This window comes from Garra rufa, chromosome 11 (assembly GCF_049309525.1).
Source record: "Garra rufa chromosome 11, GarRuf1.0, whole genome shotgun sequence".
Taxonomy (NCBI): domain Eukaryota; kingdom Metazoa; phylum Chordata; class Actinopteri; order Cypriniformes; family Cyprinidae; genus Garra; species Garra rufa.
The window spans coordinates 27,377,793-27,392,508 of NC_133371.1; the positions used below are offsets into that span (position 1 = coordinate 27,377,793).

Sequence of the window (14,716 nt, forward strand, 5' to 3'; positions counted from 1 at the left end):
ATGGAGTCAGAAAGTGCGGATGTGGTGCAGGTTAGTGGCTATCTCTGTTAGGTAACGTTAACACCCACCACAAATATCCACCAGTAATTTTAATCAGAGTTTTAACACATTGAACAACATGAACAACATTGTCAGGTCCAGTTAGCCCACCTAAACGCCAACATAAGTGGACCAAAACAATGTGGCAGTTTAATCAGTCGAAATATAGTTTAGTAGGACTTCCTGATCACACTGTACAGTGCGTGTTTAGAAATGTTCGATTCGTCAATGAATTCTGAATCGAATCTTTTCGGTGAATCAGTTTGATATGGTTAATTTAAGAAGGTTTTATTAATAAAATGCAATTTAAAGCGTTAGTACGTATCAGAATGAACATAAGTGATGAGATAAATTAGTATGTGTGATATTCTGAATCCAATTTAGAAATTGCTTCGCAAAATGATTCAGTTTCTGAGAAATCGAAACACTGTGTCTAGCGGCACCTGCTGGTCAAAACGGAATAAATTCCAAACCCAAACGTATAATTACGTGATGTTTTCATAAAAGTGATATCTCCTAAATTTATTCTAAATTAATGTAGTAGAGAAAGCACCTTTCACTAATGTTCTTACTGGTCACCTCTAAAGTCACCTCTAAACCAAGCAGTTTCCTGTTGGTCAACATTGCAAATTTGCATGAACAAATGAACCTGATGTGACTGCACCTTTACAGTTTTAAAATAGATATCGAATCACTATTGTGAAGCTTCACTGAAACAAACACAAAACACACTTCTAGTACATAGTACATGGTTGTGAGTGAGTTCAATGTTTACTTTTAGATGTTATGTAATAGCAAGTTCACAAGGAAACCCGTGGTATTTTAAGGTACAGTGTAACAGTAATTGCATTAATCAGGGTTAGTCTATGCACAAATACACTAGTGTTTTAGTGTTGAACGATTACAAATCATTAAACTTCTGTTTATTTCAATACCCATTTTTAGCTGAACTGCACTTGACCAGAATTATACGAAGTTTGTGACATTTGATTTTTGTGAGCAGGCGGTTTTAAGAATCAAAGGCCTCATTCATTTACTCACAGTCAGGATTTAAACACAAAAAAGATATTTTGAAGAATGTTGGTAACCAAAATGGCTGCTGGAAGTCATTGGAAAAAATACTATGGAAGTCAGTGGAATGAATGATAGAAATTCATACAGTTTTAGAACATCCTGAGGGTGATTAAATGACAAAATCTGTCCCTTTAAAAAACACTGAATTGCACGTTGAAACATTGCACATTGTTTTATTTATTCCACAGTCATTGGGTCCTGAGGATAAACCAGCCTCTTCATCTGTGTCAGCTGATGCTGAAAACGACAGCTCAAGCCAAAACACTGAGATGACCAGTAAGGACACTTCACAGAAGGCCGGTCAGACGCAGCAACTGTGTCGCTTCTATTCTCAGGGCAGGCGATGCTATTATGGAAAAAAGTGCCGCTATCTTCATCAGAGAGCTGCGGGTGCACAGAGGGATGGAGAGAATGGCCCAGCTCACAAAGAGAAAGAAGGAAATTTGGATGGTCACCCATCAGACCCAAGTGAAAACAGCCAGTCTGGTACAGAGGAGCATCGACATCCATCCAGCTACAAAACTGCTCATGTGAGGCAAGAGAGAGCCAGACGACCCTGCCGCTACTTCCTGTCTGGGTTTTGTGCAATGGAGGACCGGTGTCGCTTCTTGCATCCACAGCAGTTTCCGCCTGTGGAGGACCAGCCTCATGGCCTTAAAGAGTGGAGCAGCTTCAGGCCTTCAGCTCCAGCTCCACGACCAGCTAAAAGTCAAGAGCAGGTCAAACTGGCCGATCTCACTGAAGAGGTCTGCAAGCAACTCAGAGCCACTGAGATCGCTCAGCTCATGAAGAGATTTCCAAAAGACAAACTCATCGTGCAGGAGCGAGAAGATGGACAGCTGACCTACTACAGAGTCACGGTTGAAGCCACGGACCCTGATTGGGTAAACACTTGTTGTATGGTCCAGGGGTGTCCAAACCTGTTCCTGGAGTTCCAGTTTTTGAGTTTAGCTCCAACTGAAACATCCAGGCATTTGTGTTGGAGATGGTTGGAGCTAAACTCTACAAGGATTGGATACCCCTGGCATAGACCACAGAGTGGATTTAAGTACAAAATAGCAACCAAAGACCAACCATGTGCCAAATAGCAAAGTTCTTGTTAGTATTAATAGCAATTAGGAAGCACAAACATGTTTGCCAATCCTTAATATTAGTATCATACAGCTGATTGAGCAAAACTAAATGAAAGAAGATCAAAGTAGATGTTTTATGTACCGTAATCATGTTTTCAGTTATTACTGAAGAATTTCGTGATTACTGCAGAAAATCCAGATTTGCCATCACAGGAATAAAATAAATGTTAAAATATATTCAAATAGAACTATAAAACTATAAAAGCCTGCTTCTGCCACTGAAATTGAATTGTTATTGCAAATTTTTATCTCCCAGATAAAAATCTCATCAGAATTGTGAGATACAAACTTGGAATTGTGAGAAATAAAGTCAGAATTGCGAGATAAAAGTTCTCAATTCTAACTTTTCTCACTAATGCGAGTTTGTATCACGCAATTACGTTAAAAAAGTCAGAATTGGGAGTTTATATCTCGCAGTTCTGACTTTATAACTCGCAATTGATATAATCTCACAATTCTAACTTTATTTCTCAGAATTGTGAGATTATATCAATTGCGAATTATAAAGTCAGAACTGGGAGATATAAACTCCCAATTCTGACTTTGCAGTTTTGTATTATAAAGTCATATTTGTGAGATATAAACTGACTTTTTTTTTCACAATTGCAAATTTGTATCTCACAGTTCTTATTTTCTCGCAATTCGGACTTTTTCCCTCGGGAATTGTGAAATATAAACTTATAAACTCGGAAAAATTACTGTTCTCAGAATTGCAAGTTTATACCTCACAATTCTGACTTAATAACTTGCAAATTCTGAGAAAAAGTCACAATTGCAAGATTCTGGGAAAAAAAGTCAGAATTATGAGATAACTCACAGTTTAGATTTTTTTCTAGCATTTCTGATTCTTTTCTCAGAATTGCATGATACAAACTCGCAATTCAAATGTCAAGATATATATATATATTTTTTAAATTAAAAAAGTCACAATTGCAAGATATAAACTCGCAATTCTGAGAAAAAAGTGTAAATTGTGAGCTTATATCGTAATTCTGACTTTATTTCTCAGAATTGCGACTTAATTTCTTAGAATTCTGACTTTAAAATTTGCAGTTCTGAGAAAAAAGTCAGAATTGTGAGTTTATATCATGCCATTGTGAGAAAAAACTCAGAATTGTGAAATAAGAAGTCGCAGTTATTATTTTTTTAATTCAGTGGCGGAAACGGGATTTCATAGAAGACAGTTATTTTAAACTGTAATAATCTTTTAATAAGAGAGTATAAGAGAGTGCTTTCCAAAAAAAATCTTAAACATTCCAAACTTTTGCTGGCATGCTGGATACAGTAATGCTGAATTTAAATACTGATATAGCTATGCTATACTGATAATGTCAGCTATTATGTATTTATCTTTTACTGTGACTTTTGCACCACTTTACCTATGTAAAACAAAAGTACAAAACTACATATGTGACCCTGGACCACAAAACCAGTCTTAAGTCGCTGGGGTATATTTGTAGCAATAGCCAAAAATACTTTGAATGGGTCAAAATTATTGATTTTTCTTTTATGCCAAAAATCATTAGGAAATTATGTAAAGATCATGTTCCATGAAGATTTTTTGTAAAATTCCTACTGTAAATACATCAAAATGTAATTTTTGATTAGTAATATGCATTGTTAAGAACTTAATTTGGACAACTTTAAAGGTGATTTTCTCATTATTTTGATTTTTTTGCACCCTCAGATTCCAGATTTTCAAATAGAAGTATCTCGACCAAATATTGTCCTATCCTAACAAACCATACATCAATAGAAAGCTTATTTATTGAGCTTTCATATGATGTATACATCTCAGTTTTGTAAAATTTAACCTTATGACTGGTTTTGTAGTCCAGGGTCACATATATAGATCAGAAAGCATGAACACTTTTGACAAGAACTACATTACTTCTATAGTCATCATTTTTTTCTGTTTTTGCAGCCATTTGACCTTAACGAAGTGGACATCATGGTCAGCTTTCCTGAGCGTTACCCTCAAGAGGTGTGCATTTGTAAAATGTTTCAAAATTTGGAGTTAAAACATATGCTATGTTTTTGCTAATGAAAGCTAACGTATCATAGGTTTTCACTGTGGACATCCCTGAAGATCAGGAATTGCCATCAATCATGGGGAGGTGAGAAGAACTGTTACTGGTTATTCACATGCAATGTGAATGCAAATCAGTAAGTGTATTTATTTTATGCTGTGTTAATGCAGACACGTGCAGAAGGCCTCAGAAGATTGGCTAAAGGCTAAACATGCCACCAATCAACTGATGGGGAGAGTCGAGCTGCTCTTCAGGCCGTACTTGCGCTGGCTAGACCGTAGTATGGAGAAACTTTTTACCGAGGGAGCCAGGCAGGTGAGACTTGTGCTTATCTGTGAATAAAAATCAGCTGGTCATATAAGAATAGGGGTTGACCGACATGTGTTTTTCAGGGGCCAATACGGATTATTATAGCTCGAGTAGACCGATAACCGATATTTTGAACTGATATATACAGTCAAGCCCAAAATTCTTCATACCCCTGGCAAATTCTGACTTAAAGTTACTTTTATTCAACCAGGAAGTTTTTTTTTTATTAGAAATGACAGACGTCTCCCAGAAGATAACAAGACGATGTACAAGAGGCATGATTGAGGAAAAAATTATTACTCATCTTTTATTTACATTTGAACAAAAAGTGGTTTGTCCAAAATTATTCATACCCTTCTCAATAATCAATAGAAAAGCCTTTATTGGCTATTACAGCAATCAAACACTTCCTTTATTTGCTGACCAGCTTTTTGCATGTCTCCACTGGTATTTTTGCCCATTCATCTTTAGCGATGAGCTCCAACTCTTTCAGGTTGGAGGGTCTCCTTGCCATCACCCTGATCTTTAGCTCCTTCCACAGATTCTCAATTGCAAAACGTTAGTGTTTTTGTCTGCCAACCATTTCTTCACCACTTTTGCTGTGTGTTTTGGGTCGTTGTCCTGCTGAAATGTCCACTGGTGCCCAAGGCCAAGTTTCTCTGCAGACTGCCTGATGTTGTTGTTGAGAATTTTGATGCATTGCTCCTTTTTCATGGTGCCGTTTACTGTGATTAGCTTCCCTGGTCCACCGGCTGAAAAACACCCCCAAAACATTAGGTTCCCACCGCCATGTTTGACAGTGGAGATGGTGTTCTTAGGGTTGAAGGCTTCTCCTTTTTTACACCAAATGAAGGCTAAATCATTGTGGCCAAACAATTCAATTTTTGTTTCATCTGACCATAAAACAGAAGACCAGAAGTCTTCTTCTTTGTCCAGATGAGCATTTGCAAGTGGTCTTTTGTGTGCCTTATCTGGAGAAGTGGTGTCCTTCTTGGTCTGCGTCAGTGGTGTGCAGTGTCTGTTGGACTGTCTGCCTTGAGATGTTGCCACAAGTAGAGCCCAGATTCAACAGGATGGCCTTGGTCGTGATCCTTGGATTCTTTTTTTTTACATCTCTCACTATCCTCCTGGCCAGCACAGGTGTCACTTTTGGCTTCCGACCGTGTCCTCTGAGATTTTTCACAGTGCGGAAGGTCTTGTATTTTTTAATAATACTTTGCACTGTAGCCAGTGGAACTTAAACATTTAGATGTGGTCTTATAGCCCTTTCCTGACTTGTGAGCAGCCACAATGCGCAGCCACAGGTCCTCAGTGAGCTCCTTTGTCTTAGCCATGACTGTCCACAAACCAACAGCAGAGAACTTCTGTTTTTCACCTGTTGAGTTGATTAAAACAGCTGTTCCCAATGAATCAGGGTAATTAGGATGCTTTAGAACAGCTTGGATAATTTGAAATGGTATAGAACTTTGGATTTTCCCATAGAATGTGACAGTTTTGCAAAGGGTATGAATAATTTTGGACATGCCACTTTTTTCAAATGCTTAATGATGCTTAATGATGCACAAAAATGCTTAATATTGGTGGTGATAATCGGTCAACCCCTAGATTAGAGCATGTCCAGTTGAGAAAGTCTTTAAGGTTTGTGTAAATGGACTAGCTGTGGTATTTATCAATCTCAAATCTTTCTTCTCAGTTGAAAAAAGATGTTGACCTGGAGAGGGCTGGAATACAGTTTGTCCCCTATGAGCAACTCAAAGTCACCGTTTTCAAGAACACATCCAAGAAATCAGACACTCCTCAGCGTATAGTGTCACTCAGCATGGCTTCAGGGGAGGAGGTGGAGGAGGAAGAGCAAGATGAAGCTGCAGTGGAGGAGGAGGAAGAAGAGGATGAGATTGCTCTCGGCAGTGATGGGGAGGAAGGCGGCCAAAAGGTGGAGAACATAAAAACAAGAGAGCGACGGAGAGGCACCGAAATCAAACTGCTGGGTCTGACACTGGGAGAACAGATAGCTACTGTGGCAGCCAAACAGATCTCAGTGTCCCTGAAGTGCAACAGGTACATTTATTAAACTAAAACTAAAGCATTTCATTATGATTATTAATCATCTGGTATTTATGTCTATCTTCAATAATCCTATCGCAAATAGTGCAGACAGATTGCTTTTTAAGGCCTGTTTAGATCAAGAACAATAACTGTTACTCTGAGGTTTTAATAATTGTTTAATTCTATAAAAATAGGGTCCATACCACAGCTATTATGGCACAAAGGAACAATATCATTTGGAATCACTTTCACAACGATTTGTTCCAGCTGATGAACAATAAAAACGCTGACAGTCAGAACCCACCTGGCTTTGAAGAGTTGAGCAGTTAAGGCACCAGACTACATAACTGCAGTGTGTGCGTATAATAAACAGAATGTTATTGCCTGTTTGCGTGGACGCAGTGTTGTTTTTGACAACCATCTTAGAACCGTCTTAGTCTTTTGGACTAAAATGGTTATTAGTTTTAGTCAAATTTTAGTCACTTCTATATGTGATAGTTTTAGTCCAATTTTAGTCGACGAAAAGTCAAAAAGGTTTTAGTCTAGTTCTAGTCAAAAAAAAGGGGAAAAAGTAGTCTTTTAAGAAATTAATGTAGGTCAGTAAGTATTTTGCTGTTGGGTAGTGTCACTTATAAGTTCTGAAAATAGCAGATCTATAGTTCAACACAATGTGAGCTTCCGGATCGACTATTTTTACCAATAATTACAATAATGAAGGAATGTTTTAAAACATAAAAGACAAACAAGGATGGAATGCTAAAACGGCTTGCCATAGTAGTATGGCAAAGAGAATTTAATGCTAAAACGGCTTGCCATAGCGGCAGATATTTTCCGGTTTTAATTGGCATGCACAATAAGCAGAAATGTCATGCATTTTAAACGCCTGACGGACCACCCACTAACATTTTCGTCTATTCTCGTCTCGTCAACGAAAACTCACACACGTCTCGTCATGTTTTAGTCTTCAACGAGCCAATTTTATCTCGTCAACGTCTCGTTATCGTCATGGAAAAAAGTGGCGTCAACGAAATGATTTCGTCATCGTCAACGAAAACAACACTGCGTGGACGCTTATATGGTTATCGTTGTAGATTTCTTTATAGGTATCAGTCATTAGTAGAAACAGGCCTGTTTTATTGCGTCTATAATCTGTAGAGACAAATTTAAAGGGATAGTTCAGCCAAAAATGAAAACCCTGTCATTAATTAATCACCCTCACGTTGTTCCAAACCCATGAGACTTAAGATATTTTTTGAATTTGATGAAATCCGAGAGCTTTCTGACCCTGCATAGACAGCAACACAACTGACATGTTCACAGATTGTTTTTTAAATGTTTCTAAATGCACTCGTCAATTACTGATTTTGAATTTCTGAAGTTCAATGTCAATACCAGGTCCAAATGTGGCCTCTTATTTTTTTGATGGCTGATTTATTGCAAAATGCCTTCAGGCAAGGGTTCAAATTATCTATGTGCTTCTCCTTGTAGGTGTAAAGTGGCTTCTGACCTGACCCTGAGCGGGCGTCTGCCCTGCACTGCTCAGTGTGAGACATGTCAAACAGGGATCAGTGCTGCCTTCAGACCCAGTATGCTGCACCACTACAGTGATGTTTTGGGCTATCTGGACCTTAATGCAGTTGTGCCTGTAGATCTGGTACTAAAGGACTCTGTATTCACTGTGGGTTGCCTTAACTGCAACAAGGAGGACACGATTCAGGTTTGACCAAGATTCACTAGAGATGACAATTGACATATTACATTATTATTACTTCATATAGATATATTTCATGTGCTTTTTTAAAAAAATAAATTCATACATTTATTCAGCAAGGACACATTAAAGGATCAAAAGTGATAGTAAACACATATGTCTACATTTTTCGTTTAAAGTCTATTCATTAAGGAATCCTAAAAATTTATCAGATATTGAAGACTGCAGTAATAGCTGTTGAAAAAATTCAGCACATGAATATATTACATTTTTAAATATATATAACGTAATTGATATATATTTATAAATTTAAAGTGCTTACACAACAAAAGTCTTTTCAATATTTTTTTGAAGCACGTTTCCGCCGCCAAATAAAAAAAGGACTATTTGTTTTCTTACAGTTTCGAGTTTGCATCTCGTGATTCTGACTCTTTTTTTTTTTTCTTTTTTAAAAATGTAAGATATAAACTTGCAATTCTGACTTTTTTCTCAGAATTGCATGATATAAACACAATTGTGAGTGTAAACTCATAATTGTGAGAAATATAGTTAGAATTGCAAGATAAAAACTCAGGTCTTACTTTGTTCTCGCAAATGCAAGTTTGTATCTTGCAATTCTAATGATTTTATCGCAACTGCAAGTTTATATCTCGCAATTCGGACTTTTTTTCTCAATTGCATAATATAAACTCACAATTGTGAGTTATAAAGTCAGAATACCAGGATATAAACTCGCACCTGCAAGAATTTTTTTTTCAGTCTTGCGAGATAAACTCACAATTGTCAGTTTGTATCTCAATTCTGAAGTTTTTATCGCAATTGCGAGTTTATTTCTCACAATTCTGACTTTTTTTTCTCAGAAATGCATGATATAAACTCACAATTGTCAGTTATAAAGTCTGAATAGTGGGATATAAACTCACAATTGCGCAAAATATAGTCAGAATTGCAAGATAAAAACGCACAATTCTGACCTTTTCTCACAAATACAAGTTTATATCTCGCAATTCTAAGGTTTTTATCGCAATAGTGCATTTATATCTCATAATTCTGACTTACAGAATTTAAGTTTGTAAGTTTGAGATACAAACTTACAGTTGTGAGTTATAAAGTCCAGTTCTTGGCAGGAAAAAAGACTGATATGTTCTCAGAATTGCAAGTTTATATCTCACAGTTCTGAACAATAAATTGCATGTTAGAATTGTGAGAGATAAATATTTCACGGAATATGAAATCTTACACATGTAAAGATGACTTCTGTAAAGCATTCCATCAGTGACAACATTAAAAATAATCAACAGAATTAAATATACATTTAATTATTTACATGCTGTAACAAGAACTTTGACAGCCATACAATTTGACACTGTCAGATAAACATCTCATCACCGAAAAAAAAAAATTCTGGAGGATTTTAAAAATGGAGAAGCATTTAATATTATTGTCAATTTCTCTCTCACTTTTCTTTTCTTTTTTTTCTCTAGAATCTGGCTTACGGGCAAAACTGGGAGCAAAACTGCCAACATTGTCACACCAAGCTCAGCATTTTTATAGAGGCGACACGTTTCCATTTCATTCAGCCGGAGCCCAGAAATCAAACAGGTCTGAACCCTGTCCCATATCCTCACTGATTCTGTCCAGTTCTTGTTTCTTGAGCACTGATGTCCCAGAGTTCGTCTCGTGAAGGATTATTTACCGCCAGCCCCAGGTTTCCCAGTGAAGCTTAGCGAGGTTAAGTCTGATCAGACCTGGAAAGGGAGACCCCCTGGCACAACAAAGGTTGCTGCTAGAATTATGTGCTAGTAATGCCAGCCAGACAAAGGTCTGTGTGGGTCCTGCTGCCCCATATAGGAACGCTATACTGTAAAAAGGGACTGTTATTTGGCTTTAGATTAAAGTCTGGACTCTCTGTGGTTATTAAAAGTCCTAAAGTGTAGAGGAGATTCCTGACCCTCTCTGTAAAGTGAATTGGGTGTGAAAAGCAGCATAAACAGTCAAGCCCGAAATTATTCATACCCCTAGCAAATTCTGACTTAAAGTTACTTTTATTCAACCAGCAATTTTTTTTTTTATTTAGAAATGACACAGACGTCTCCCAGAAGATAATGAGACGATGAACAAGAGGCCTCATTGTGGAAAAAATTATTACTAATCTTTTATTTACATTTGAACAAAAAGTGGCATGTCCAAAATTATTCCTACCCTTTGCAAACTGTCACAGTCTATGGGAAAATTCAAAGTTCTATACCATTCCAAATAGTCCAAGCTGTTCTAAAGCATCCTAATTACCCTGATTCATTCCAAAACAGAAGCTCTCTGCTGTTGGTTTGTGGACAGTCATGGCTAAGACAAAGTAGCTCAGTGAGGACCTGCGGCTGCGTATTGTGGCTGCTGGTTGAATAAGTTACTTTAAGTTACTTTATAGTTAGTAATTTCGGGCTTGACTGTAAATGTAACAAATGATTATTACTTGCTGAATTTAACAGGTGCAGCAGCCCAATACCCTCGACGCTACAGAGACCCTGCAGTTCAGCAAGGGAAACCTTTACCCGATAAAGGAGCCTGCAGGCATTTCAAACAAAGTCACCGGTGGCTAAGGTAACTACCAGGAGCATTTTCTGGGTCCGTAAGAGGTTTATTTTGTAGCAGAAACCTTTGTGTACCACGACGTCCTCTTGTTTGACCTACAAAGTGCCTATATTTAGGACATCCGTCCTGTATTAACAGTCTGTCCTGTTAGGTTTCCGTGCTGTGGTCGGGCGTACCCATGTGATGTGTGCCATGATGAAGATCAGGACCATCCAATGGAGCTGGCCAACAGAATGATCTGCGGTCATTGTGCCAAAGAGCAGGTCAGTGGCAGAAACTCCATCCGGCTGACTGGATGAGGATTATTTTCACCTCAAACCCCTTTAACCCAGATACTGTGTTGAAATTAGAGGCAAATTAGACAGGTTTTTGTTTGTTTAAACCTTAGGTTTGGAAATGTTACAACACTGCGGGTGCAGCAAAAAGGATTTGACCCAAATTTTGCTGAGACAAACAAAAACACAAGACATTTGTTCTCAAAACAAGAACAAGTCAGCAACAGGTTTTGCTTTAGGATCTAGAATTTTCTTCAGACATCAAAAGATGAAACAGGTCCAAACTAGTTTACCCTTCTCAAAGCATTTAGAATCTAAAACATTTCAAATTAAAATATTTTCCTATCAAACTGAATAGAATTAAATATGAAAATAGATTTTTTTAATATCTACAGATTAGGGATGGCGAAAACTAAAAAATTTCTTGACCGACCACCGAGCCTCATTAGCCGGTTGAAACCGGTTAACCGATTAGTTTAATATGGTACGCTATTTGAAATAACAGTCATTTCGAGCCGCGCCTGTCGCAACTCTGTCGCATCTCTCTGCCGCTCTGCCTCCCGCACACACACACACACACACACACACACTGCCACTCGCGTCACTTTTTTAAAATCCACTACAGCGCGAAACACGAGTCCCGCAAACGCGGCGCCGAAGAGCTTGTTGTATGTAATCGTAGGACAAATGGCTCCTTAGTTTCAAATGGTTTGGGTACAAGGTGATCGCTTTGAAAATAAAGACGTTTGTTTTGGTTAGAAGCTCATTTGAAACATTGCCACGGCTCATTTAAGAAAATGACAGCTCCGAAGAGACGCCGCTTTAGTTGAGGTAGTGCTAACCATAATAAAGAAAGATGATGATCATCATCACCTTATCGGTTACCACTGAAATGTAGATGTAATGTATTTCCAAATCTAAGCCCATCTTATGCGGAATGTTGCCTAATAGACTGCAACATGATAAAACCAATGGATAAAACAGGCACCTTCAGAATGCGTAAAAGACGCACCGGCACTTTTTTTTTTAACCGACTACCGACAACTTTGACCGGTTAACGTTGATACGGTCAACCACCGGTCAAACGGTTATCGGTTAACATCCCTACTACAGATTATTTTTTAGAATCTACAGAAGATACTTACATGTTTCCCAAAAGACAAAAAGTTTTCACCCCCGGCTCTTAATGCATTGTCTTTTCTTTTAGAGCAGGGGTCTCCACACTCGGTCCTGGAGGGCCGGTGTCCCTACAGAGTTTAGCTCCAACCCTAATCAAACACACCTGAACCAGCTAATCAAGGTCTTAATAGGTATACTTGAAACTTCCAAGCAGCTGTGTTGAGGCAAGTTGGAGCTAAACTCTGCAGGACACCGGCCCTCCAGGATCAAGTTTGGTGACCCTTGTTTTAGAGCATCAGTGAGTGTTTGAACCTTCTGTAATAGTTGCATATGAGTCCCTCAGTTGTCCTCAGTGTGAAAAGATGGATCTCAAAATCATACAGTCATTGTTGGAAAGGGTTTAAATACACAAAAATGCTGCAAAGCCAAAGAATTTGTGGGACTTGAAGGACTTTTCTGAAGAACAGCAGTCAGTTTAACTGTTCAGGATAAACAAGGGCCTCATGAACAGCTTTCATTATTATTATTTTGGTAAAATAATTCACATTTTGCAGATTCTGCAAAGTGTATGTAGACTTTTGACGACTTCTTTTATTTTCTTCTTCTAGCCATACTGCAACAGTAAACCATGTATTGGTTGTGGAGGTATGATGACAAGAGGAGCCTTCACAAGTCACTGGGAAGGTGGACAGGGCTGTAGAAACAAGGCTAAGATGAGCAGGTATGTGCTGATTTTCCTATACTTTATAAACTCTGTGGCAGTGAAATATAGCATAGTATAACATTTACCTACTGCAACATGTCATATATTTTTTTGTACACTGTCATATTTATCCTTAAACTAATAGTTGCTAACAAGCCTAGAATATAGTAGGTTTAGGTTTAGGTTTATAGTAGGTTTTTTTGCACATATAAACTGTTGGGTTGAATTGGATATGATCTGATCAGACCTCATCTTTTTTTGTCTCTAAACTATATATGAACAGATTATTTTTTATTTATTATCTTATTTATCTTTACAGGAACGACCGGCAAAAATACTCCAATACAAATAAAACGGTGGCAAAGAAAAAGGTTAAAGAAAACAGTAACTAAAGACACCAGAGGATCTACTAATACAGAGATAACTAATCATGTTTACGTTAACAAATCACATTTTTAGATTTTCTTTTCACATGATTTCACAAAATTGCTTTATTTGCCATGTACAATGACTTTATAATCAAATACATATGACAAATTTTACATATATTCAGCATAAAATGTAAACTGTTTCCACTTTCTGTACATCTCCTCTCTTTTTGTTTGCTAGCAGAAAAAACATACTTAGTTTAAAACATTTTTAGTTTACGATTGCTTAAGAATGCCTGAAATGATGCTAGTCAAGAGTCATTCAGATGTCAGAAGTTTGCTAAAGGATACAATCATTATAATGTGAAATTTTACTTTCTTTTAATTAGTCACTGAATATCATCTCACTCTCTCATTTTTCATTGTCTCAAAATGCAACCAAATCAAATTATGGACACTTGTATCCAAAATGTAGTAGTGCAATACGCAAATTAACGAATGCTAAATATTTCTGTGTGTTTTCTATGATTGCAATTGAAATAAAATTATGTACAAAACTATTTTTGTTGTTATTATTATTAATAAAGAATGGGATATGCTAAATATGCATACTGCATACAGTTGTGGTCATAAGTTTACACACCCCTGAATCTGCAAAATGTTAATAATTAAAAAATATATATTAATATGACTGTAGCCAGGTTTCCATCCAAAGTTGCGAATTTAACTTGTGTGCAAAAAACATTTTAAAGTAAGCACCGTTTCCATCCAATGAGTCAAAGAGAAGAAAATTGTCACTTCCTGATAAACTGCCAAAAATAAAAAGTAGGGGAAACCACTGAATTTAATAATATTTAGCCTCAGAGAGATTTGATGTAACACAACAAATGCGGCCATTGTTTTTGGAGGTGGTTGCCATGCTGTGCAAGATTGGTCTGCTGGTTAGTTAAGTTATCCAGTCCCATAGCATGACATGACTTTTTTTCTTGGTGCGCATGGCAGAATTTATTCGCAAAATGCGTTTCCATTTTTCAATGATGTGAGTGAGCTATTGGTGCTACCTGTTGCTATTTTTACTTTAGAATAAATACTGATACAAAACCACACTGTGTGGCTTTTCTTGTAATTTTCAGTCAAAGGGCAACAAGTGAAGCGATGCAAGTCTTCACTGCTTTCCTAGCAATAGTAAGAGGTGAAAAGAATGGGAAGATGCCTATGGATTAATAAAACTTCCTAAAGACCTGCGTCTTTGTTCTTTACACTTTAGCCTTGATGCTTTTGAGGCTTTTAGTAGACCACAGCTACTGAAAAAGCTAACAA

At 37.3% G+C, this 14,716-nt stretch overlaps 1 protein-coding gene across 1 annotated transcript; it reads left to right on the top strand.

Moving 5' to 3' along the window:
* Positions 1 to 13,956, top strand: LOC141346159 (uncharacterized). The gene is made up of 12 exons (XM_073851073.1): positions 1 to 30; positions 1,302 to 1,997; positions 4,171 to 4,230; positions 4,311 to 4,363; positions 4,447 to 4,591; positions 6,279 to 6,643; positions 8,120 to 8,348; positions 9,827 to 9,944; positions 10,829 to 10,940; positions 11,083 to 11,194; positions 12,934 to 13,046; positions 13,348 to 13,956. Exons 1-12 carry the CDS (start codon positions 1 to 3, stop codon positions 13,418 to 13,420), a joined length of 2,106 nt encoding a protein of 701 aa, XP_073707174.1. The 3' UTR covers positions 13,421 to 13,956.
* The last annotated feature ends 760 nt before the right edge of the window (positions 13,957 to 14,716 follow it).

Bases quoted from the DNA above. Each gene is read 5' to 3' on its own strand.
- LOC141346159 (XM_073851073.1), top strand. From the start codon at position 1: ATGGAGTCAGAAAGTGCGGATGTGGTGCAG. The intron at 31-1,301 runs GTTAGTGGCTAT...TTTATTCCACAG, and splicing joins AAAGTGCGGATGTGGTGCAG to TCATTGGGTCCTGAGGATAA. The intron at 10,941-11,082 runs GTAACTACCAGG...CTGTCCTGTTAG, and splicing joins CAAAGTCACCGGTGGCTAAG to GTTTCCGTGCTGTGGTCGGG.